This window comes from Centruroides sculpturatus, unplaced genomic scaffold, assembly GCF_000671375.1.
Source record: "Centruroides sculpturatus isolate CEXI.00-Female unplaced genomic scaffold, Cexi_2.0 scaffold402, whole genome shotgun sequence".
NCBI classification, from domain to species: Eukaryota; Metazoa; Arthropoda; class Arachnida; order Scorpiones; family Buthidae; genus Centruroides; species Centruroides sculpturatus.
The window spans coordinates 232,072-258,225 of NW_019384685.1; the positions used below are offsets into that span (position 1 = coordinate 232,072).

Below are 26,154 nucleotides of genomic sequence, written 5' to 3' on the forward strand. Positions count from 1 at the left end.
TACATTTCTCATGTATATATATATATATATATGTATGTATATATAAAATATATAAGTACTGTACTGTACATATATAAGTAATATATAAGTATAGAACTTGGCATACAACGAAATATGTTAGGAAATTTTAATATATAATCTCCAGTTTGTAAAAATATTTTTTTTAAAATTATCTTTAAGTATACATTCATTTTTATTAAAATTTTTCTTGTCATGGTGACATTTATCATATTTTTAGTATAAATTTTCATGCAATAATAATATATAAATATATTTTTTTATTTAATTCAGATAATTGAAAATTAAAAAAAAACATTGTCAGCATATCAGAATCACAAACATTTTGTTTTAATGTGGAGTTATTAACAGTATATTTCTTGTTTTTAACCACATGAATCATAATTAAGATGTAAGATCTAAGATATTTTGATATTATATTAAATAATTTAACATCATAAATTCTTAACGACGAACACAAAATTTTATTTAAATTTCTATTGTTGTAATTTATAAGATTAAATAATTAATTTTTAAATAAAATTATATTTTTTATCTAAAGACTATATAAACCAAAATTAATATAATGTTTTTGTTAAAAAATAATATTCTGTAATCAGTACTTTCTATTTTTTTTTTTTTTATGTAAATTTTATGCAAATACAGTTGACCTCCCTATAACACGGTAGATAAGTTCCGGTTTTTATGAAATTCATTTTCTACGAGTCCTTAAATACATGAGCCAATCACAGCCTGGCACGTATGCAGTTTACGGACTACGGCTGTTTGAAAGGTTTTCTTCCATAAAATTAATCGATTCTAGACTAATTCGACTCAACATTTCCAAAATACGTATAATTTTTTGAGAATAATCCATATAAACTATGCTATAGACAAAAAATTGTAGGATTACTTACCTAGTGTACACCATTCAATGGTGCCATTGCTTAAGCTTGTTTTCATTGTGGAGTGGTGCATCGAATGGTGCTCGCGTGCTTCCTGATAAATTATTTTTTTGTGAAAACTTTGCTGAACTTTGGAGACATCATTAATATAAATATAATTTTTATGGCCGTTAAATAATAAATGGTTTTTAGTAGGTCCACTGCTCATTTAAACTCAACAATTTGTGCAATATCTGCTATTGGTCTAGATTCAACCAATCCTGTTGCAATAAGAGTCGGCGATGATGTTTTACTGAATTAGACGAGTCTCTTTTAGTGTGTTTATACGAATACGGTTGCAATTTTTTTGCCATGATATAGGTAGGAATCCGAACTATATGAATTTGTTTTACAGGGGAGTCTACTGTACAGTAAAACTCAATTAAGAAATTTTTCTAGGGACCAAGCAGAAATGAAATATAATGTAGCTTTTTTTTAAGTAATCCATATTTATTTAACAATGTTCTACTACATTATTGTCAATTAGGCTTACACAGCATTTATCTATTCTGTATATAAAATACTTAGCTTAAAATCATCACAATACTTTTCTCATGATGAAAAACGTAATAAAAATGACAGCATCAGGAATCAAAGAATCACCATAAAATTTATGTTATGAATAGTCTATATTAGGAATAAGGGGACAAGCCCATGGGAGAAGTAAGCAAAACAAGTAGGGAAGTGAAGTCTCCCACATTAGATACTTATCTAGTGTAGCTTGCTTCATCCCTTTTGTTATGTAAAATATATATATATATATATATTTTTTTTTTTTTATGTCTTACACAAACTAAGATAAATACTATGCTAAAATTTGTTGAAGACTTATGGTCAGTTTCCATCTCACACTGTAGAAAGAGAATTGAATAAACCATTGCAGATAACTTCAGCAGAAATCTTTACAGTGATTTTCATTGACATAGTTTAATTTCATAAATTTTTCTCAGAAGTCTTTTAGTGCATCATCATGACTATGAAAAATGGGTTCTTTCTAAAATTTAGAAAACACTTGCTGTTTATTGGACATGCATTAACATAAAAAATTATCAATCCAAAGCAATGTGATGCAGATTTTTACCAGGATGAAAAAGTTTAGATGAGATCAACTTGAAGTGGCAGCATTCTTTCTGTTGCAAGATGACATCAAAACTACTCTGTCATTGGAGTATTCTCCACTGTGATTCTATTTGCTGTTTGTTGTAAGAATTGTTGCCAGATAACCATGTAAGAAAATTGAAATATCCATGTTCAAAGTAGTGCAAAATGATGAATGCAGTGAAGTGACATATGAAATTTTGTGCATTTCCTAATGTAATTTTTTCTTTTTCCATATGAAAATAAAAGTATAAAATTTTTGATAGCATGCAATAGTTGAAAAACTTCTTAAGCAAATTTATTTACCAGATTTCAGTATACTTATGGGGGAAAAATTGGGACCTTTGAAATTAAAATTTTTAACTTAGTTCTATTGTATATTAAAATTATTCCTTTCCTATAAAAAAATTTGAAATGTCATTTTTTGATGATGTAAAGAGAAAATGAATTAGAGAAATATTAATAACAATAATACTAAAAATCTAAAGTATATAGAATATTATTAATAATTATTTTTATTCTTTACAAAACTAGTTTGTGTGTGAGATAAATAAACAAAAAAATTGTCTTTAAAAAATTATAAAATGGTTATGAATTTTATTTGATATATTAAAAATTGTATTTGTAGTCTTTTGAACGAGCGATGAAGTTTGCTTTTGAAGAATTTCATATATGGTTCCAATTTGCTCTTTCTTTAACTTCTGCAGGGAAGGTAAGAAACATTTTAATAAATATTTATAGAAATATTCAAATGATAATTCTTGTATTTATGTCAATATAAATTGAATTTCAGCACAATCGTGCATATTTGGTGCTTCAAGAATGTATAAGACTTCAACCTAATAATCCATTACCTTGTCTTATTGCTGCAAGAATTTGTTATGAAAATCTGAATCAAGTTGATAATGGATTGAAAATGTCTGAAAAAGCCTTGGAAAGAGAATTGTCTCAATCACAAGGACTTCTGTCTCGTTGTCATTTGTTTGTAGGGGTTGGTTTAGAGTTGATGTCAGAACAAGTTAGACCTCAAACTCATCGCCAGCAGTTAAGAAGTAAAGCCTTTGATGCCTTTCTGAAGTGAGTTTCTGTTAATTTAAATTTAGAAAATGCAATATATAACAAACCAATGATTGCCATTCATTTCTAAAACATTCAAAATGTGTTTCATTTTTTAGCATTTTTACATAATATATTGTATTGGCCTGAAAATAAGTTGACTCACAAATTTGGAATCCTTACTTTTTGAAAGAAATTAGAACATTATATAAGTTAACCTTTTATTTCTTATTTTATTTTCATACAAAAATTTAGCAGTTTACATTTAAAAAATTGGAAAGTCATTGAAACTATACTTCATCACTTTTGTTGTTTATCATTCCTGATTCCTATTTCATTGCTGTCATGCTTTTTAGTCTTCTTGAACAAATAGCATCTTCTGTTTCATCCACATTGTTGGTAATATAACATTTTTTGAAATTCTTTATAATTGTGTCTATCATAATTTTATTGTTTAATTTTACTGTTACAGTAACTTTTACAAGAATATGCAAAATTTTGATTATTTTTTATCCATGCCATTGATTATTAAAATTAGTTAGGTTCAATTGCATTTCATTCTTTTTTTAATTTGTATTTACAAATATGTGGGAATCAATTAGCATAAATAAATTTTTGATTACTTTCTTAGTAATTTTTACAAATTACATTTAAATTACACCTAGTCAGTCAGAAAATTGTACTCAAAGGTTTTATGTTTTATAGAAAGAAATCTATGCATTGGACACTTATAAGTAACATTGTATCTTAGCTTCATTTTTTTCGATATCAATAAAAATGAAATTAGTAAAAGTTACTGAACAAAATCAAGACAATATGCTATGAACTAGGTAGTAGATTGCCTGGCATATATATTATGCCAAAGGAAGTAGACTTCCTTGCATATTTCTTGTGTATTCTGCTAAATATTAGTTTTATCATCATTTTATAAATGTTATTTTTAATAATGATAATGAAAAAGTTAGTCAAAAACTCTTAAACTTTTATAATGTTTATATGTTTGCAAAAATTGATGCATTTCTTAAATAATTTTTCAAAGAAAACTTTCACAACCACTGTTGTCGTAAAGAAATTTTGTACTTTTGGACATCAAAAAGCCTGTTAATTAGCAAGGCATGCTAAAAAAAATCATTTGTGGCATCAACTTTGATTTTATTGCTTTTAATCAACATATTACATCAAGTATATAATTGTATATGCTATCTTATAATAATGTCACTTGCCTAAATTAAAGTGTTCTTTTAATTTAAAAAGGTTTTACATTAATTTATCAGATTAGTGGCATGGCAAAATAAACAGTCGGTCTATTTAATATTTATCAGATTAAATCATACAATCAAGTATAGAATTTAATTATGATGTGTATGTGTGTGTGAATGACACTGTTGGTAGTGTTTATGGTAGGGTGGCTTCACCCCACCATCTCCATCCCAATTTTGGAAAGATCAATAAAAGCATTTTTAAAAATAATAATTTTAAAATATTAAAATTATTATTCTTAAAAAAGTAAAAAAATGTAAAAAATTTTAAGGAGAAAATAAATTGTAATTTATAACTATTAAACACTCTTAACTCTTAAGTGTGATAAAATAAAATTGTTTTTTTATTTGAAAGAATATGAGAAAATTTCAGTTTTTAAAAATAATATTAAGTTACAAATTTAAATTTAGATATTTTAAGTATTATTAAATGATTTTGAAAACTTTTTATTTTAGGGGTTCAGTGGAAAGTAATGTACAAGTGAAAATAGTATAATTTGGGTATACGGGGCACTTCAAAAAGGATGCAATCCTCTTTTGTATTTTTATGCATAAATTTTTATTTCTATATTTAAATTCAACAAAAGGCACAAATTACCATTTAACCTTATGTTGAAAATGACTTCCTCCAACCTAGATACAGATTCTTATCCATTTCAAAACATTTTGGCAGTTTTAACAATGATAGCTACCCTGAGCTCTTTAAATCATATACAGACCCAGTGTCTCAAAATTTATCAATCAAATGACATATTGTCAACTTGTTAGGAACTACAGTCTGAGGAAACTTCAGCTGATACTCTTCACTCACATATTTATAAGACTTACGAAAAAATAAGATTCAACAATAAATACAAATTCATCTTTGGAAAATGACATATCTGACACAATGAATGCTTAAGTGAGACTAGTGCATGACAAGATTATTTCAATAGTTAGAAGCCATTAACTTCAAGTATAGTGTTGCCACTTGCCTAATATGATGACTAAACTAACTGCACATTAAATTTTACAGTTTGATCTTTTGGGTTGAATCCTTTTTTGGAACATCATGTATTAGTGATTAAATTAACATTGGGTAAAGTCATATTTTATTAAATTAAATAAATAGATATGTTGGGTTGTTCGGAAAGTTCATAGCGATTTTTGATAGCTGACAGTCGTGACACTGACACGAAAATGATTAAAATAATACAAACCAATGAATATTATGATAAATGACCTTGAGACGTGTCTGTTTAAAAAAAGTTAAGATTATTCAAATATCATTTAATTTGTCTCATTGCAAAAATGGATGCGAACAACGTACATTATCAACACTTGTTTTTTTTTAATTGTAAAGGTAAAAATGCTGTACAAACAGCAAAAAAAAAAAAATATGTGATGTTTACGGTGGAAGTGCTGTAGCAGAATTGACTGTTTGAAAGTGGTTTGCAAAATTTAAAACGGGTAATTTCAACCTTAAAGATGCTCCCTCTCATTATTGAAGAAGACCAGATCAAAGTATTATTGGATGAAAACCCTCATTACACAACTCGAGAGATTGCAAACATAGTGAAGTCATCAAACAGTACTGTATTTCAACATCTAAAGGAGCTCGGATACATGAATTGTTACGACTTAACGGAAAAGAACTTACTGGATCGCATTTCCATTTGTGATTCTCTTGAAAGATGAAATGAAAATGACCCTTTTCTGAAGCATTTATTGACAGGTGATGAAAAGTGGATCATTTATAACATCAGCCAAAATCAATCATGGGGTAAGAAAAATGAACAACCAGATGGTGAGCATAACCTTCTTTGGATGAATTTGGTCCAAAGAAGGTTATGCTCACCATCTGGTGGGATTGGAAAGTAATTCTGTACTACGAGCTGCTTCCACAGAATCAAACAATTGATTTTGATTAGTATTGGGATTTTGTTCCCAATTGGATAAACTGAACATGGCAATTAAAGAAAAACATCCAAAACTGGCCAATAGAAAAGGCATTGTGTTTCACCAAGATAATGCCAGACCACACACGTTTTTATGAACACACCAAAAATTATACAAAAATTTTATGTTTTTTTAAAAAATAATTGTGGCTATTGTATCATCTGAAATTATATTTTTATTTTTCACAAACAAAATAGATATATTAATAAATATAAAAACAAAAAAATTATATTTTGGAAGTTAGTTTTAATATAAAAATTCTAACAATTAGCACTGTCTAGTTCCAAAAAAGTACCCATACTGTAATGAGATATCTTGGGTTAAAAGCTTTAGGTCAGAGATCATTACCTTGAGAATTATTAGGAATAACACAGGACAGGTTAATCACAAGAAAGAATTAGATGAAAGTCGAGACCAGATGTGTAAAGCTTAGTGCAAGAGGCCCAAATTAACTACATACGAACTTCCAGTTTAGAATGGACGTAGCATTACTTCAATTCAAAATTTTCCCTCAAATGGAGTTTGATATATGACCGACTTGACTCTATTGCTAACAGGAAAAGTATGATGTACAGGGGCAAGACACCACTAAAAGAATTGAGAACGTTGTGATGAAAAGTTACAGTGTGGTATTCTGACAATGTCACAATAGATAATTGCTTGTTAGAATTAGTTTGGTTTATTTGGTTACAGCAACGTGAAACGAGAGTGATATGACAAAGAAGATGCATCATGGAAAGACTTTTATGTAAAGCTGGCCCCAATTTAAATGCTACTAATGCAAATAAAACCCAGAAAACTCCATGTGGCCAGTCTGTTGGTCATGTGTGAACCCATGACTGGCTGCTGGTGTTCGATGGTTTTATCCACTTGGTTACAGAAGGGTACTTATTGGACTGCAATTTGAAAAAATTATACACCTATAAATTCCCGCTATCATCCATTTGGGTGTCTGTCCTTCCTTAATCTCCAGAATGGAGTTTGTAGATGAAAGTTGAGACCAGACATGGAAATTGTAAGAGAAAGAAGACCAGACTAATCATATATGAACTTCCAATTTGTACTGCCAGTCATGCTATTTCAAGTAAAAAATTTTTCCTTGAACAGAGTTAGATATATAGGACTGACATGACTCTATTGCTAACAGGAAAAGTATGATATACAGGGGCAAACACTACTGCACTCCACACAGGCAAGTGCTATGTACTGTACTACCTGTCACAGTAATGGCACATCTATTTCACACTATGTCATTGTCCCGGTAATTCAGTGAATACAATATATATTTTTTAAATAATATTTTTTTTGGTAAGAATTATATTTAGTTAATTATTTTGTTAACTTTTTTCCAATAGATGGTGCTACATGTTAAGTCAACAATCAAATGTGGACAGAAATTGATCAATTTATAGAAATTCTATTGATAATTTGGGGTGGGACATACAACATTATCTAAGTTAGAAGTATTTGAACGTAACTGCTGAGTTTCATAGACTTAGGTGGGCATAGTGAACAAACAAACAAATAACCTAACCTCATGCTATANATATATATATTAACAATTTCAAAAACATTTAAATACTCATTAGAATTCATTAGAATTATGAATCTTTATTATTATTATTTTTTTATAAGTTTTTTTGGGTAATATAAACATAACTTTTTAATATTTTATATAATTGATAATTTTGTATAGTTGTGTAAATTTTGTTTTCACACGCATTCGTAATTCTACAATTTCCGAGACACTTTTTTTGACGTTTCCACGATATTTGTCTCAAAATTTAGAAACTTTTTACATATTTTATATAGTTGAATATATTTTTTTTGGTAATATAAACATAACTTTTTAATATTTTATATAGTTGATAATTTAAAATATCATTTGATTATTTTCTTTATTTTATTAATTTTAGAGCACAAGCAGCTGATCCTAATGACCATTTGCCTGAATTTTATCTTGCTCTTCATTATGCTCATGCCAGACAAGTAAGTACACCTTTAAAAATAAAGAAAATTAAATCAGTATAAGAAATAAAGATAAGAAATTATCATCAAGTGAGCATGTGACATTTTGGATGGTTATGTAACTTGTGGTGTAAATAAATAACTGCAGATGATATAACTACTCCACATTGTTTAAAATAAAATTTAATTCATAGAAATGAAATTAGAAAGCTTGATTTATCTTAGATTGAATCAGAATTTTTTAAATCAACATAAAACTCCTTTGCAATTTAGAAGAATTCTAAATAGAAAGTTTAAAATGAGTAAATTTTAACAGTTTTTATTTATTTGAAAAACACTATTTTGATGAAGGTTTTATTAGCTGTATATTAATCTGCAATATAATTGATAATTATAATAAAAAAATCTTCTTAAAATTAAATGAATAATTAGCTTATTTACTTAAATAAGTATATTAATAAATAATTTATTAACATAAAAAATTTAATTTATTAGACTATGAATATAAAAATATATATTTTATTTTAAAGTTACCTGAAGCTATATTACATGCAAAATCTGCACTTTATTTGCGTGGAGAGCATGTCCATTCTCTACATCTGTTAGTTTTATTATTGTCTGCACAGAAACAATATTGGGAAGCATTACAGTTGGTTGAGGCAGCACTCGAAGAATATCCTGATAATTTTAAGTAAGTTTATAAGTTTGTTTTTTTTATTATATTTTTTTGTGGCAATAATTTATAAATTAATGAAAAATGAATCATTTGGAATAATGATTGATATAAGACAGATTATATTATAGATATTTTTAATTTCAAATTCACAAAAATATAATATATAAATAATGATTTTGAATTTAGAAATAAATTTAATACATGCATTTCTTCTTGAATTGAAAACGGTTGCTTATGAAAAATCATTTAAAACATGTTATATATGAAAACATAAAGATATTAATAGTTATTAGATATAGTTTATTTTCTTCAAAATGTTAATTTTGAAATGTTTTCTTTAAAAAATATTCTTTGAATACAGTCTGAACAAAACATTAAGGCATTACTTTGCAGTTTATCTATCATTTTAAACATTTTGTAGTTTATTTTCACAATGTATAATTTATAATATAATATAATATTTGTTAACAGAATGTTGAAGAATAGCTTAACAGAAAATTACCATTACATTTTAAAATATACATATTATTTTACTGTAATAAATATTTTCTGTACTGTATCATGCTTTTCATATCTTTAAAGTTTAAAAATATTTGATTAGTTTTCAGTTTTTTAAAACTGAACAAGTAATTTACAAGTATAAATCATTTAATTATCAAAAAATTTTAAAAAGAGTAATGGAAATATTATATTTTGAACATAATATTCTAAACAAGATTCTACTACTATTTTATTATTGAAAATTAATGAATGATATGAGTTCATATTTCACAATGCTAAAAAAATTCATATTTTTAAAAATGGTTTCTAGTTTAGCATATTTTGTTATTCTCTACTTTTATAACAATAGAAATGATTAGCTTGAATAATGCTATAGAAATAATGCTTGCTTATAAGATGACAAAGGACAAGTAGCAGTTTATGACTAAAGACTTGGTAAATGAAGAATGTGAAGATTTGAATGATGATGAAAATACAGTATATCCAAACATTACTGGTAAACACATACATGTGGAAATGGTTGGTTTTATATAACAATGTGGATGAAAAACTATGTAAATTGCATGCTTTGATAAAATGAGCAATTTATTTTATCTAACTATAATAAATATTTTAAAAAATTTTAAATATTTGTTATAGTTAGATAATTAAAAAGTTAGCATTTTCTTCATTTTAGGATGTGTTGAATAAAATAAAATTTTTTCACAAATGCATTAGTGCCTTGTATTTCAGATTTAATTCATTCCAAGAGGCTGTTTAAATTAATTCATTTAAAGTGTAAAGCAATTTTTTCCATTAGAAATAATGGAAAGCAAATTAATCCATCCTCAGACCCCAAAACAATACCCATTTCAATAAACTTAAAACAGCAAATACTCAGTATTTAAGATAAAAAAAAAACACAATGAAGTGCCCTAAAATAAATTAAAACACAAAAACAATAAATAAAATATGTTAATAATGTATATTAAAATGTAAATTGTATTTACTGGTCACATATTGTTGACATCCGCATCTTAAACAGTTGTGACTTTTAACATATGCTTACTAATTCGAGATTTTATGTATTGTTTAGAAGCTTATTTTACACTTTGAGTGCATTTTTTATTTCATGCACAGTTCAAATTTCAAAGCAAATTTTTTGTTGAATTTGGCATTTGAAGTTAGAATTATTCAAAGTACGAGGTAACACTGTATTAAAATAAACCATATTTTCAATTTCAGATGGGAAATATTTTATATTAATGGGGTAATAGATTTTCATCCCAATGGAATAGTTTGTTTTGTTTCTGTAGATTTTAGATGGCTATTTAACAGGTGTAGTAAATGAAAGATGTTATGTGGGTCCAGATATAGAATGACTTATTTACACTATATAACTTACAAAATAATACAATATGAGTGAAAATTTTTTATATTAAAATTTCACATAACAGAATTTTTACTTGTGTTTATGCAAGTTAGAGAGAGAATGTATGTCCTGTAGGATAAAATGCATTAATAAAGTTTACTTGTTGCTAGTTCATTTCTCTAGATCTTATCCAACAGTTCTTAATGTTTGTATGTTTGTCCTTACATTTGCACACTAGTCAGAAAGGATCCCAGAAATATATTTACTTTGAGAAGTTTGATGTGAAATGTAGTGTTTCCCAAAGTGACTTTACTTCAAGGCACTTAATATGAAGTGACCTTTTTTTTTTTTTATCAAACCTTATTTTTGATGTGTTGATTAGATTCCAGTGATCAAAACCCATTGGTTCGTCATCTGAAGGTAGGTGACATCTTAATATCTGGTGAGACCCAGTTATCTTTGAATTTTTTAACTTGGGTAATGATGATGTTCTCTCTTTTTATTTTGCCAGTAAGTCAAGATTTTATCACTTGTTTATATTATGACTTTTTAACAAAATTTTACCAATTATTTTATATCCAAATCTTCACATATTGGTTTTTTTCCATTTCCTTTGTCATATTGAAATAGTAGGACTCTTATCTTATCTTCAAACTAGTATTGCATGACACACTCTTCTGCTCATTTAACTCCCTTGGTACCCACCAATTTTTAATGTTAATGTAATTAAACATAAAAAATACTTAAAACTGAAAAAACGAAAGAAATGTGTTAATTTTGAAGAAAAAGCTTCAAACTTTATTTTCCATTGTCTCCCCTTTCTGCGAAATTTGACACAGATGAGTCATTGTGTTTACAGCTGGATGACCTTGAGAACAGCTGGTGTTGGATTTCTCGGGACATTCTCATAGACATCTCAGGAGGAGAATGGTTTAAAGNATATAACAAAACTAGCTGTTAATTAAATGTTCCAAGTACAATAAAAGAACAACATTGTAATTTGACTATTAGTCAGTGTAGTCTACACTGGCCATCTACCCTGACCTTAAAAATAACACCTTCCTCTCAAATTACACCAATTAACATCCACTTTATGTGATAGCCAAAATAATTTACAGCGAGTTTTTAAATTTAACATGTTTAATTTTTGTTTTTGAATCAAATAACAATAAAACACAACAAAAGCACTTTTGGAATCCACAAGTGTTTTTCTTCATTAGAATGAAGACAAAATAAAGAAATTAAATGTGTATAATCATAGTTTTTGATGTAATGCCAACAGTTTCATAGTTTTAGAATAAAAACTTTTTCGTTTTTATGTGATGGAACTTGTTCCTTTTTTTTTAATGCACCCTCTAGAGAGGGATGCAAGACCTCACTTAAACCAGCATGCCACAAGGCTTTTACCACATGGAAATATCTGATTTCCTGGTCTCCCTGGATAGATCAGCATGCTGATCATTTTGTGAAAACACAGTAATTTCATAGAATTTGAACTCAAATAATTTTTTGTTACATATAGACTATGGACTGCAATTTATTAAAACTTTGTAATCATAAACATTTGTAGGCACAGATAATTTGAGTTTTTTTTCATAACTGTCTTAATTATCAGTGACTTTTCTTATTTATGCAACTTTCCATTATGAAAATTCTCTGTTCTATATTGTAATATATTCTGAAACTGTGTCTTCTTTTTTCTGTTTTTACTGTCACAACTAGATGTATAGACAGGCAATGGGCATTTCTGACATCAATCTGTATTCTGAAATATCTTGTTGTCTGAGACATGTTTGGGAAACAAGATATTCTGGAATAGAGATTGATGTCAGAAATGTCCAGTGTCTACCTATACAACTAGTTGTGACAGTAAACACATTAAAAAATTATTAGAAAAATTTAAAACTTTATTGTTTGGTAACTAAATGTAACTTTCCATTATGAAAATTCTCTGTTCTATAGTGCATGAGGCATTTCAAATTGCAACACAATTTAAATAATAATAATGAGCTAACAGGTGAGTCAGTGAGGCAACTTCACTTGCAATATCATCAAACTGTTCATGAGTCCCCTTTTTTGTTTGATCATCTCATATAATTGATATTTTCAAATATGCTAACTTTGTATATTATTTATTAATTGGGCTGCAATTTTCAAATTTCAGAACATATACATTCCCACTGTTGTCCATCTGTCTGTCCTTTATTAATCTTGAGAACAGAGTTAGATAGATGAAAATCAAGACTGGATATAGAAAGCTTAAGAACCAGAGGCCCCAATTAACGACATAAAAACTTTCGGTCTGGACCAGAAGTCATGTAATTTCAATTCAAAATTTTCTCAAGAATGGATTTAGATGACCAGCATGACTCAATTGCTATTAGGAAAAGTGTGACATACAGGGACAAGACTGCTAAAATTGAAAATAGATATGGAAATAATAGATGCTGGAGATCCTGGTTAACTACAGTAGATCCCCCTATAAGACGGTAGATACGTTCTGTTCTTTATGAATCAATTTTGTAGGAATCATAGTTTACGGACTACGGCTGTTTGAAAGGTTTTCTTTCATAAAATTAATCGATTCTAGACTAATTCGACTCAACATTTCCAAAATACGTATATTTTTTTGAAAATAATCCGTATAAACTACGTTATAAACAAAAAATTGTAGGATTGCTTACCGAGTGTGTACCGTTCGACTACGCCCGTTGCTAAAGCTTGGTTTCGTCGCGGAACAGCGCATCAAACTGCGGCCGCGATTTCTGATATTATTTTTCTGCGAAAACTTCGTTGACCTTTGGAGACATCCTTAATATAAATAATTTTTATGGCCGTTAAATAAGAAATGTTTCTTTCACAAGAAATGTATAAAATTACAGTACTGGACAGACGATAGGTCGCCTAACTCGCCGTAGCGTGACGCTAGACGGCGAAAAATATATATTTAATTATAATAAAGTTACAATAAATTAAGTTAATATATAATTATATATACAGTACCTAATTTATATATAATTAATATATAATTATATGTACAGTACCTAATTTATATATAATTATATGAACAGACGATACTAAACTCAATTTATCCGCCTAAACGTCCGTAGCGTGGCGCTACGGACGGCGGGAAAGTAGTTTGGCTGCCCGATGACGTTTTACGTATTATAGGAGTTATTTTTACCGTTGTTTACGGATACTGCCACAATTTTTATAGGAATCATAACTATAGGAAACAGTTTTATAGGGGGATCTACTGTATATACAAATTTTTGATCTAAACAAGTCAATGATATTTTTTAATTAAAACATGATTAAAAATTGCAGTCCAGCATTGTAAATATTATTAAACTTACATAACAGCGTACATGATAACAGAGGATCTGAACCAGTTATAATATTGTGCTAAAGAACATGGTAGTTATGGTCAGAAATTGTAACCATTGTTTTAATGTTAAAGGATGCCGAATCCTCAAATAAAAGGTTGGCATTTCGATCATTTTTAACTTTGTGTGTTTTCTTTATAATTTATCACGTGTTTCTGTGGAAGTTTATCCAAGCCAATATACTGTTACTTCTGTGGTGTGTTAAAAGGATGAAAGATAGACTCGAAAAATTTTATAATTTTTTGTAAATTGTCATAATTCAATTTTTAATTAATAAACTTCTTTATACTTATTACTTAATTATATTTAATACAATACTTTTACTTATTTAATTAATTTATTTTTAGTCTTATGTACACAAAAGCCCATTTAGAACTGCATTGTGTTGGTGGGGAAGTTGCTCTTCTTACCAGTAAACAAATGCTTCAACAGTGGAAAACTTTATATGAAAAGAAACTTAAAAGGTAAAAATTTCAAATTTTTAACGTTTGAATTTGCAATATTTGGTAGTACAAGTAATTTAATTGTATTAGGTATTAGTGTTGTATTTATTGCCAATGAAAAGGAAGAATCTGAAGTTCATTTTGCATATCATTTTAATTTCATTATTGGGCTGCAATTTGAAAAAATAAACCAGCAACAAGTTACTCAACTTTTACAAGGTGCCAAAATTTTAAATGTTGCCAGAAAAGGCAACATTTAAAATTTTGGCACCATCTGTTGTTATATTTTATTAAAAGAACTTTTTATATTTTAACTATTATAAAATGGTAAAAAGCTTAATTTTGAGAGTAAGGATGAGTTTTATAAAATATTGTAAATACTAATAATCAGTAAAATCATCATTAAGACTGACCCTACTGGAGATACACATGACCCCCATTATCACCCTAATCCCTTGACCTTTAATTGGCAAAATTTAATAGCATCGATCCCCTAATAAACAAACCTCCCTGCAAAATTTCAGACATTTTCAACAAAAAACACAGGAGTTATTAAGCCTTAAACAGGGTGAACACAATCGTGCTTTCTCCCACACATACGTACATACAGAAATTATTCCCAAATTTTTTTTTCATTTCTTGATGTTTCAAGGTGTCCAAGTCCAAAAAATGTAAAAATTTTGGGGAGGTCATTTTGACTGATTGCCATACTTTCCCTCTGTTATATATAACAACTGGGAAAGTAAAAATTGTAGATCTATAAATTTCCACTGTCGTTCGTTTGTTTGCTTGTCTGTTGTTCTTTAATCTTAAGAACAGAGTTAGATAGATGAAAGTTGGGACTAGATATGGAAAGCTTAGGGGCAGGAGGTCTTGATTAACTATATAGGAACTTCTGCTTTGCACTGGAAATCACTGATTATTTCAATTCAAAAATTTTCCCTGAAAGAAGTTAGATAGATGACCAACATGACTAGTGATTGCAAATTTACCGGGTATTATGTTACTGGTAATTCAATAATTATATTAGGAATTACCAGTTTATTGGTAATTTATTAGTAAATTTGTTTTAACAAATGATTTACGACAAAAACAAAACTGAATTACTGACAGAATCATTGAACAACAATTTATTTTCAAGTTTTTTATCAGTTTAGACAAACAACATTCTTGTAATAGCAAAATTTTTAGAGTATTTTTTCACACGTTATTTCTCATTACTGTTTCAAAAAAAGATTTTGTAAACAGTTATGTCTAGTAAAGAAAAATCCTTTTTTATTGTTACATAATTCATTTTTCATGTGAATTTTTTTTTGTGGTAGTTTTAGGCTAGTTTTTGGCGATATCCCTCAAAAGAATTTGATGATTATAGTCGTCCCTCACCACTGCCACACCCTTGCATCGCCCTTGATTACTATAGTCATTGCTCACTGCTGAGTGGTTAAGTGATGTCCATTCATCAAGATATATCAGAGCGAAAAGTTTAAGGAGAATCTTTCAGTATATCTTTAATAATCTCATCCTGATGTTTTTTCCAGGCAAAGATTCATCAATTTCTTTCTTGAAAAATGTACTTTTATTTATTTTTTTTTNCAGTCCGCTAGTACTTCCTCCAACTGCTTTGATTGTTTTAAAGCACAGTTTGCACACTCCATCATTGCTTTCTCTTGTGCGATTGAAGTAATCCCATAATGAATTTTTACTCATTACTACAATAAACATGAAACATACTGTATTAAATAAAAATAGAAAATACCATTTCCCTATCTTTTTATCTATAACTATCTTTATATTTTTATTAATGCATTCTTTTGTGGAAGAAAATAGCACTTACTGATATGAATGAATTATTTTTTTCCATCGGATGAATGAATTATTTTTTCATAAATTAAAGACAAAGTTGCTCTAAAAATATATATTTCAGACGATTACCATTATTACATACTGTTCTAGAACAAAGTACAGACAGCTGGATCTTCCTTTTCAGGCTACACAACTGCCTATATTTAAAAAAGTTCCTTAAAAACACAAAAAAACCAATAAATATTAAGAAAATTCTTCTTTAAAATTGGTAAATCTTATGACGTCTTGCTAGTTCATCCTTGTCCATTTGGGTTTCTGGCTCCTTTTATCTACTGAAAATTAGCGCTGACGAATGTAGATTACGCCAAGATATCTTGGCGTAATCTACATTCGTCAGCGCTAATTTTCCAGCATACCTTATAAATTTCAACTTGCTCTAAATGTGTGAGATGCACAGGCAGATTTATACAGTTTTACACACAAAGATATCAGAAATTTTATTCAGGAGATCAAAAACTCAGAAAATTTTCCACCATTTGATAATGCAGCATATTCAATAAACCGGCACTGCGTCAGTCCTGACAAGGCCGGATTAACAGAATTTCACTGTAATTGAATTGATCATTTTCAAATTAAATATTTTAAGTAATTTCAAATATAGTTTTTGAATATTAATTGCTAAAAATTATAAGTCTCAACATTTTCAACTCAATATTAGATTTTCTAAGTAGATGCTCTTCACAAAATATGTTAATAATTTATAAAGCTTGTGATGTATCCTGAAATACTTATTTTATAGTATATTATTTAATCTATTTTTTAATTGGTTATGTTTATTTTTTTATATACTTTTTAAATAAAAAGTTGGATTATAATTATAAATAATTCATTGTCAACATTTTTTATAATTGAGGTATATTGAACTTTTAGCTCACTTGATAATTTACTTATCCTATTAAATTATATAATTCATTATTTTGTTTAGGGTTCAGTACATACATCTTACATTAATTTTTAGTATAATAAATAACTTCATAATTTGTCAGTATTGGATCATCTTTCATCTTTTTATAAATTCTTTGATTGATTGATATAATAAATATCAGTATCAGTAGGTGCTGTTTTAGAAAAGAGCACTTACTGATATGAAAAAAATATTTCCCACAAATGAAATTATGAATAAACTATTACATTCATATAATACTGTTTTACAAAGCATATAATAAGAACTTCTTTCAAAATAAATACAACAATAAACATAATTTAACATCTCAAAAAACTTTTAAAAGGAAAAGCTACTTTAAAATAATGAATATAAAAAAAATTACTCTGATCTTTTCAACAGTTCTTTTTTATTATCGAACAGATGTACTTACACCATACACATTTCAAATTGTATCAATTAACAGTTCCTCTTCAGTGATAGAAATAAACAATAATAATAAACACACAATGAACTCTCTAGTACACAAGAATACTGTGATTCAATTTAATCACATGCTGGTGGTCATTTTTATAATAATATACCAACCAGTGAAAATTTGCATACTACTGTTTACATTCAATTTATTTTTAGTATTAATGATTATTAAATGTTTTTTAAATTCTCTTTTATGAATATTTTTTCTTTATCAACTATTTTAATTTCTGAAGTATCTATATATTACAATTCTCCTCATTTACAGGTTTCAACCATGGTGAATTTACATACTTCAATCTAATTCCTGTTAAATGCTCTTTAATTCTTTTTCCAGTTTTTTCCTGTGTCTCCTATATATATTTTTTATTCTTGACATGTACATTTTAATTTATAAATAACTCCTATTTCCTGTAAGATATAAATTTTTTCTTTCTTATTTATATTTATTATTTTAATTTATTTTTCATGGTTGTTGTTAAAATTATTTGTTTTTCTTTAAATTAATAGCACATTTTTTTGTAAATGTTTTTAATATATGGAATGCAAAATATCTTGCATTTTCTTTTAGGTTTTTAACATTATATTGATAGTTAAAATATTCTGTCTTCCATTTTTTCAATGAATTATATGGGTAATTGTTTAATATAAATTCATTTTGTATAATTGAATTTCATCAAATGGCAGTCTTATGAAAATTAATTTGAAGACACTGTATGTGCAAAAACAGGAACCACCATTTATTTACTTCTAGTGTTCCAGAATACAAACATTTGACAACCCGACCTTTCTTTTTAGGCTCCTTGGCAATCAAATTTAAAAACACAGAAAAATATCCAATTAAAATTACAAATTTTAAAAAATTGGAACTGGTGGGTCTTACAGACATCATCATTTTCTTTTTCATCCTTACCACTTGGAGATGTTTGAGCTTTATATCTACTGGTAAGGAAGCACTGGTAAATGTATATTTTTAGCTTCCCCTGGTGAGAAATCTTTGCAAAAGTTTCAATTGTAGAAATTCACCGGATGGCAATCATGTTTTTTAAGGGTTTTTTCAAATTTGACAGCCAAGCAGTTTAAAAAGAAACGTCAAGTCTCCAAATGTTTATATTCTGGAACACTAGAAGTAAATAAATGGTGGTTCCTGTTTTTGGACAGACTGTGTCTTCAAATTAATTATCATATATTTATTTCTCATTTTATTGATTTCTTCATTTGTATCTTTTTCATATGTAATTCTTGTATAGATCTTTTGTAATTCCATTTTATATGCATTCTTCTTTACTGATTATGGATAATAAGACTTAAAATTAATTGTTTTTGAAAATTCACCATGAACGTTTTTAAACTCCGTAGAGTTTGAAAACGTTCATGGTGAATTTTCATTTTGTTTTTCTTTGCACTCTGGTCATTGGTTTCATAAGGTATATAATTGTTTTTTGTACATTACATAACTTTTCATAAGTTCAAAAAATAAATTTGTTTTCTGGTTTATAATACAGGTAACCCCCGTATAACACGGCACTTCTTTAGCACGGATTCACTCTAACACAGTTCGAGAATTGGTACCATCCCCCGTATAACACAGTACTTTTATAGCATGGATTTACTCTGACACAGTTCAAGAATTGGGTAAAACCCTCATACAACAGGAAATGTAATAAATTTTTACATACTTAAGTACTAATAGTTCACGAAAATTATTATTTTCGTGAACTATTAGTACTTAAGTATGTAAATTTTTTCTTCTTGCCTTCTGTCGATACACGTGGTCCTTCTCAAAACTTGTTTCAATATTGCCAGATCGCGACGCTTCTGCTTCTGATGTTGCCGAATGTTTTTCCCTTATTCCATACTTGCTTTATTCTTCATAAGTGCTTAGCACCATATAAGGAAATTTATAAAGACCTTTTAACTAGAAGCAAGCAATCTAAAATTACATACATTTTGCAAAAGGTAAAGCATGGATCTGAAGATAATGCAGAAAAATGCTCAGAGGATAAGGATAACTTGCCAAAAAGAAAACGCTCTCGGTTAATTAATAGTGTTTTTAGTGATGACGAAGAAAACATCGTTTAATTTATATTAATATGTATCACTTAAAAAAATTTTAATGAAGATATTTATCTTAATTATGAAAATATACTAGCATGTTTTTTTAATTTTTGGAACCTAACCCTCCTTTTCGTATTAGTTCTTTGTTTCGTATAACACGGATTCGCATAACACAACAATTTTTTGGAACGTAACTACCGTGTTATACGGGGGTTACCTGTAGTTAAATTGAAATAGTTCAACTTACTGTACTATTATTTTCTTTTTCATAATCATACTGTATATTGGTATTCCAAAGGTTAGCTTGGTTAACAATGTTCTCTTCTGTAGTTTTCAGCTCTTAAATATTATGAGGTAGTCATCAACATACCTAAAACACAATTTGACTCCATTGATATTCATTATGAAATTATCTGCTTCTATCATTGCTAATTCTGCCAATTTCAGTTCTATCTTTGAACCCATACTGATTCCATCTTTTTGTTTATCAATCTCAAAATAATTATTAGTATAAGTGAACTTTATAAGCCTAATTATCCAATCTTCTACTTGTAGGTTAAATAAGCTAATTTCTATCATTTTCGAATTAATAGAAGGATACATACTTTTTACATCTAGACTCAATGATTTATGATTTTGTCTCTTTTTAAAATTGCTTAATTTATTTACTACTTGGTCTGCATTCTTTATACTACACATAGAATTAGAATAAATATTTAATTTACTTTTTAAAAAATGCTCTAAATTATATCCACTAATCCACTAATGGTCTATAAGCTTCTTCTTTCTTATGTGTTTTTAGTATAATTTTACAATAGGTATTCTATACTTTATGTTGTTTATAATATTCCTTTTCTCATATCTGTAATTTTTTGTTGTTTATGGAATCTGTGCTATACAAAACAATGGACTAATACAAAACATGGGGTTAAGTTCCAAAAGTTAACAAAAGTATACTATTCTTTTTTGTTACTAAGAGAAATATGTTTATTAAAGCAATCAATAATCAACCAAACATCACAATTAAAAGTACTGTATTGTGCATTAATATTAATTTTAAATGAGGGGTTTTCTTTTTACAAAGTATTGTCATCTGAGTTTTTTTGATCTTGATCAGAAATATCTACAGTATCTTCATTTTTTTTTACCATAAAAATTTTTTATGTGTGACAAAATAAAAATATGTTACTAATCAAAAATTTGTTTTATTGGGTCACATTTGCTTGATTGAAGACCAAGCAATTTTTTCTAGAATTTGCATTCAAATATCAAATTCTTTGAGTTGGGAACAGTTGAGTACTGAGATAACGCCATATTTTGTTCATCATTTTTACATATGATATTTTCCTACGGTTAAAGAAAGGTTAATAACACTTACCTAAAAATGTTTAAATAAACTTTACTAAATATGAACATTAATCTATAAAAAGAAAACACAGTGACTGTCTTAAAGTCTAAAGTCTGAAAGCAAAGACAACAATACCTGTTTGATAGGAAAGTTAGAACAAGGAATAAAAAAATTGCACTATCAGTTTTCATTAAACCTGATGAAAAACACAAAACATATTGAAAATTTTAATATTCTAAAAACTATACAGGTAACCCCCATATAACACAGGACTTCTATAGCAAGGATTCTCTCTAACACTTTTCAAGAATTGGGAACATTCCCCGTATAACACAGTGCTTTTATAGCATGGGTTCACTCTAACACGGTTCGGGAATTGGGTAAAACCCTCATACAACATAAAATGTAATAAAGGGTGCGTTCTTTTATACCTCCGCGTAACTCGACGCAAGCATTCTAATTTTTTTCGTCGCTACTTTGAATGCTCTTTCAACAAATAATCCATTTAATGGTTAAATTTTACAATTGGGACCCTTCTTTTGCCTCTAAAAGCTCATATTTTAAAATTATAGATTCCTCCATCACGATACTATCGATAGTGCGGACGCTGCCATCTTTCTTTCTTTCACTGTCGTTTCTAAATGCCTACAAACAGCAGCGCACTCCCGTTGCAGAGCAACCACTATTAACGAATGCACTCACAAACCGTTACCAGTTGATACTGCTCATGCTGAGATCATATTAAATGAATAATCCTCTGGTAAAATATTTACTTAAATAATAAATAAGTATTTTACCTATGAAAAAAAGAATAATAAATCTGATTTAAATAAAGATTTAACAACATGTTTTTTAATTTTTGGAACCTAACCCCCCTTTTTGCACTAGTTCTTTGTTTCGTATAACACAGATTCGCATAACATGGCAATTTTCTGGAACATAACTCCTTTGTTATATGGGGGTTACCTGTATACAAATTTGAGATAGGATGAGTGCTTACTTGAATAAAAAAAGTATCAAATGAAGGCGTTTTGCACTTAAAAGTTGTGAAATTTTGTACGGAGGATATTAGATTCTACCATATTGGAACCTTCCAATATTGTAGAACCTGAGGAAGGCCATTAAATATAGCCGAAAACGTTAGTTCGATTAAAGAAATTTCTAGAAAAAGAGTGGAAGGTTTTATAATACTTACTTACTTGTGTACGGAGGATTTTTTCCAAATTCTGAAATTGTGTTAGAGCAAAACCAGAAACTGTGTTGTACAGGGAGATATCCCTAATTTTCAAACTATGTTGTACTGGGGATACCTGTATTTAATTTGATTAATGATAATTATTTCAAAGTTGTAAATATGGATGAAACAGTTGTATCTTTTACATTTTTTCCATTCTTTAGTTATGTCTTCAATAATTAATTTGGTATTTAAATTATAAAAGATAGCAAATTTGAAAAAGAGTCTGGTAATATACCAAGTTGAAATTGTTTTGTAAACAGTTAGTTTTAGAGATAAATCATCAAAAGTTCAATATCAATAAAATTTTAAATTACTTATAAATAAAAGCATTGATTATTACTTTTTAGTGATATGAATGATGGTGGTTTGCAAAGAGTCACAAGTGAGAATAAAAGTGTATTCCAGTTGCATTCTTCAGAACTGTCTGATGGTGATTCGGGTAATTTAATATGTTACTGTAATAGAAAGAAATGTTTTATTTATTTCTTGTTTAATTAGAAAATTTTTACATATTAAATAGTTTTATTGTAGTTTTGTTTATTTTTAATTAGGAAATTCTGTGATAGTAGCTACTAGAATTGAACAAGCTCTGTCAGAAGTTGCATCTTCAGTTGGTGGTTTTCAACCCAAACCTGGTCCACAAACAGTTTGGTTACTACAGTTACACATCTGGCTGCTGATAGCTGAGCTTTATTTACATTTGGGTCAGGTATCAGAAGCAGAAGCGTGCATTCATGAAGCTTCCAGCATATTTCCACTGTGTCATCAATTAATGGTTATGGTAAGTCTGTTATTATAATTGATGATAATATCTTAAATATAATACTAATCACACTGCACTTTGTTTTCATTAAACTAGTGCTGGAAAATGTGCAAATGTTTTTGACCCTATTCAGAGGTCTGCCTCGGGTTAAAAATTTATCAAAATACAAAATTAAAGAAAAGAACAGAATTCTAATTGTAGAACTATAACTGCTATTTTTAAATTTACAAAATTTGAAAAACCTTTTTCAGATTTTACATCATTATAGTTCTACCATTAGAACTTGGTTCTTTTCTTTAAATTTGTATTTTAATACATTTTTAACCTGAGGCAGACCTCTGAACTGGGTCAAAAATGTTTGTTGTGATTAAACTAGTTAATGTAAAGTGTAGTATGATTGGTATATTTATTTCCAGTTTTTCTACAAGTGTTTTCTAGATATAATACCATGCAAATATCAAGAATGAGAAAAAATCTTAGATAAACAGATTCATAGTTAATGTAATCTCTGTAAAATATTAAAAAAAATATATTTTAAAAGTTTTCAGAAAACAATGTGATATGAATTTTATTGGCTTAAGATGATGGTATGAGTTTATAACCTGTGCATGATTATCATCTAGAGGCAAAGTTTTTATATAAAAAAATATAATCAGATTTATTTTAAAGCTGTTTTTTTTTATATTTTAACAGAAAGGCATGATCCATAAATATAAAAGAGAATATCATGAAGCTAAAACATGTTTTCAAAATGCAGTTGCTATTAACCCACTTCATGTGAAAGCTCTTCAACATTTAGTAAGTTTAATGATTTTAATTTATATCATTCAAAATTAATGCAAGACTGATTAAGAAAAGTAATATTTATGATTACTACATGAGTTATTAGTAAAATGTTTTAATCAGAAATTTAAAAAATGATTAGAACATTTTTTTAAATATACCTTAAATGTAATAAAATTACATACTAAAAGATTTATTTCATTTATTTTTTAATTTATCACATTTGTTGAAAAAAATAAATTACGAAAGATATTTTTAATGTTTAACTTTGCAACATTAGCAAAAGTTATGTTTACTTTATAATATGAATAATAATGTGGCATATCTTCTGTATTATCCATATATATAATCGAGATGAATTGATAATGATAATAATGATGATGATAATAATAATAAGTGCAGAGCCCAAACGGTTAGGAGTTGAAAGTTGAAATTTGGTACACAGTTAGGGCACTTCATGAAAACACACAAAAAGAAGGGATTTTTTGAAATTCCTCCCCCGGGGAAGAGGGACAGGATTAAGGCTTAACACTTCCATCAACAATAGAAGTGTTACATAACAATGGAATTGTTAAGAGAAAGTGACATGCAAGACACAGATGCAGTTTTTTTTTCGTTTTTGCGGGAAATTGAAGATATTTTTAGACCCATCTGAAAATTTTCTAATTAGTCTGGAAACGGGGGACCCAACTCTTGCTTCTGTGAAAACGGGTAAGGTTGACTATAACATAATAATCTTAATCTTTGCTATTGTTACTTTTGCCCGAGCAACGCTGGGCCTACCTGCTAGTCTTTATTAAAGTATTATCTACTGTTATATATAGAAATTCAAATATAACATTAATATACATTTTTCAAAATGTTTCTGCTTTTTTATCCTTGTTAACTAAACGTCACAGTTCTTTTAATATTATCTTCTTTACTTTCTTGATATATTTTAAGATGCTGGAAATTATTTACTAAAAAAAAAAGTTGGTTCTTTAGTGTCAATTTTTATTGTATTTCTCAATTATTTACATACTAAACTTAATTCAGGACAGTAAGTGAATAGTCAAAATCTGTTATGTAGATAGATAGAGATTTTTCCTCTTTAGAGAGAGATGTACCTCTATAATTTTAAAAAATTATAGAGGTACATTATGATGCAACTGAAATAGAAATTAAAAAATTTTTCTTTTTTAGAAATAGGCTTTTAATTATTGAATTAATTTAATATACAAAAATTCACACCTAAATGCTAATTCCAGCAGTAATTGAACAAAAATTTTAATGTTCGAACGTTTTTGGCCGTCTTTTAGAGGCTCTCCTCAGGAATGTATGAAACACAAAAAAAAAAAAGTGTTCTATCATTCAAAAACTTCTAATCGTCAAATACAACTGTGTTTCAAATTTTTAAATATTTAAATGATGTTTAAATATTTAAAAATTTAAACGAAGTTTACAACATAAAAATTAATTATTTTTAAATAAAGCTATAAATAAATTATTATTACAGCGTTATAAAAATTAGTGCGATGTAAACGACATGGAAATTGTTTTCTTTTACAAAGCAGAAAGATGAAAAAATAATTACACATACAATTATTATTGTGCTTTGTGGCAATGTAAATAATACTTCCACAATTGTGGAATCGGAATATAATCGGAGTTAATGCAGTTTCCCTTCATGGTTTCTATATAAATCTCAAGAGCCTCCATGAGCGTAAGTCGTGTCAGTCAAAGGCCCTATGCAAAAGAGTAGCTTCATCCCAACATGGGGAAACCCCTGATTTGGTAGCATACTGGGCTAGAGCAGTACTATACTTCTGCTTGGACACATTGTATTTGTGGTCTGGTACTCTATCCTCAAGGGATCTGTATGTAGATCCAAAGTATGCTATCTGACGATTGAAAGGGGTGTACAGCATTCCTTTGCATGACGAACGTTTCAATCATTGGATAACATACATCGGATTTACATACAGATTCCTTGAGGCTAGAGTATGGGACCACAAATATGATGTGTCCAAGTGGAAGTATAGTACTGCTCTAGCCCAGTATGCTACCAAATCCGGGGTTTCCCCATGTTGGGATGAAGCTACTCTTTTGCATAGGGCCTTTGACCGACACGACTTACGCTCATGGAGGC

The 26,154-nt window shown here is 28.2% G+C and overlaps 1 protein-coding gene across 1 annotated transcript in view; it reads left to right on the top strand.

The window, feature by feature from the left end:
* LOC111627044 (tetratricopeptide repeat protein 7B-like) overlaps positions 1-26,154 on the top strand; it is a 59,513-nt gene that overhangs the window by 29,672 nt on the left and 3,687 nt on the right. The window contains exons 10-17 of the mRNA XM_023370589.1: positions 2,668-2,751; positions 2,833-3,116; positions 8,209-8,281; positions 8,791-8,951; positions 14,522-14,638; positions 22,828-22,919; positions 23,032-23,261; positions 23,937-24,041. Coding sequence (XP_023226357.1) covers positions 2,668-2,751; positions 2,833-3,116; positions 8,209-8,281; positions 8,791-8,951; positions 14,522-14,638; positions 22,828-22,919; positions 23,032-23,261; positions 23,937-24,041 — 1,146 coding nt within the window. The remainder of the gene's footprint in view (positions 1-2,667; positions 2,752-2,832; positions 3,117-8,208; positions 8,282-8,790; positions 8,952-14,521; positions 14,639-22,827; positions 22,920-23,031; positions 23,262-23,936; positions 24,042-26,154) is intronic.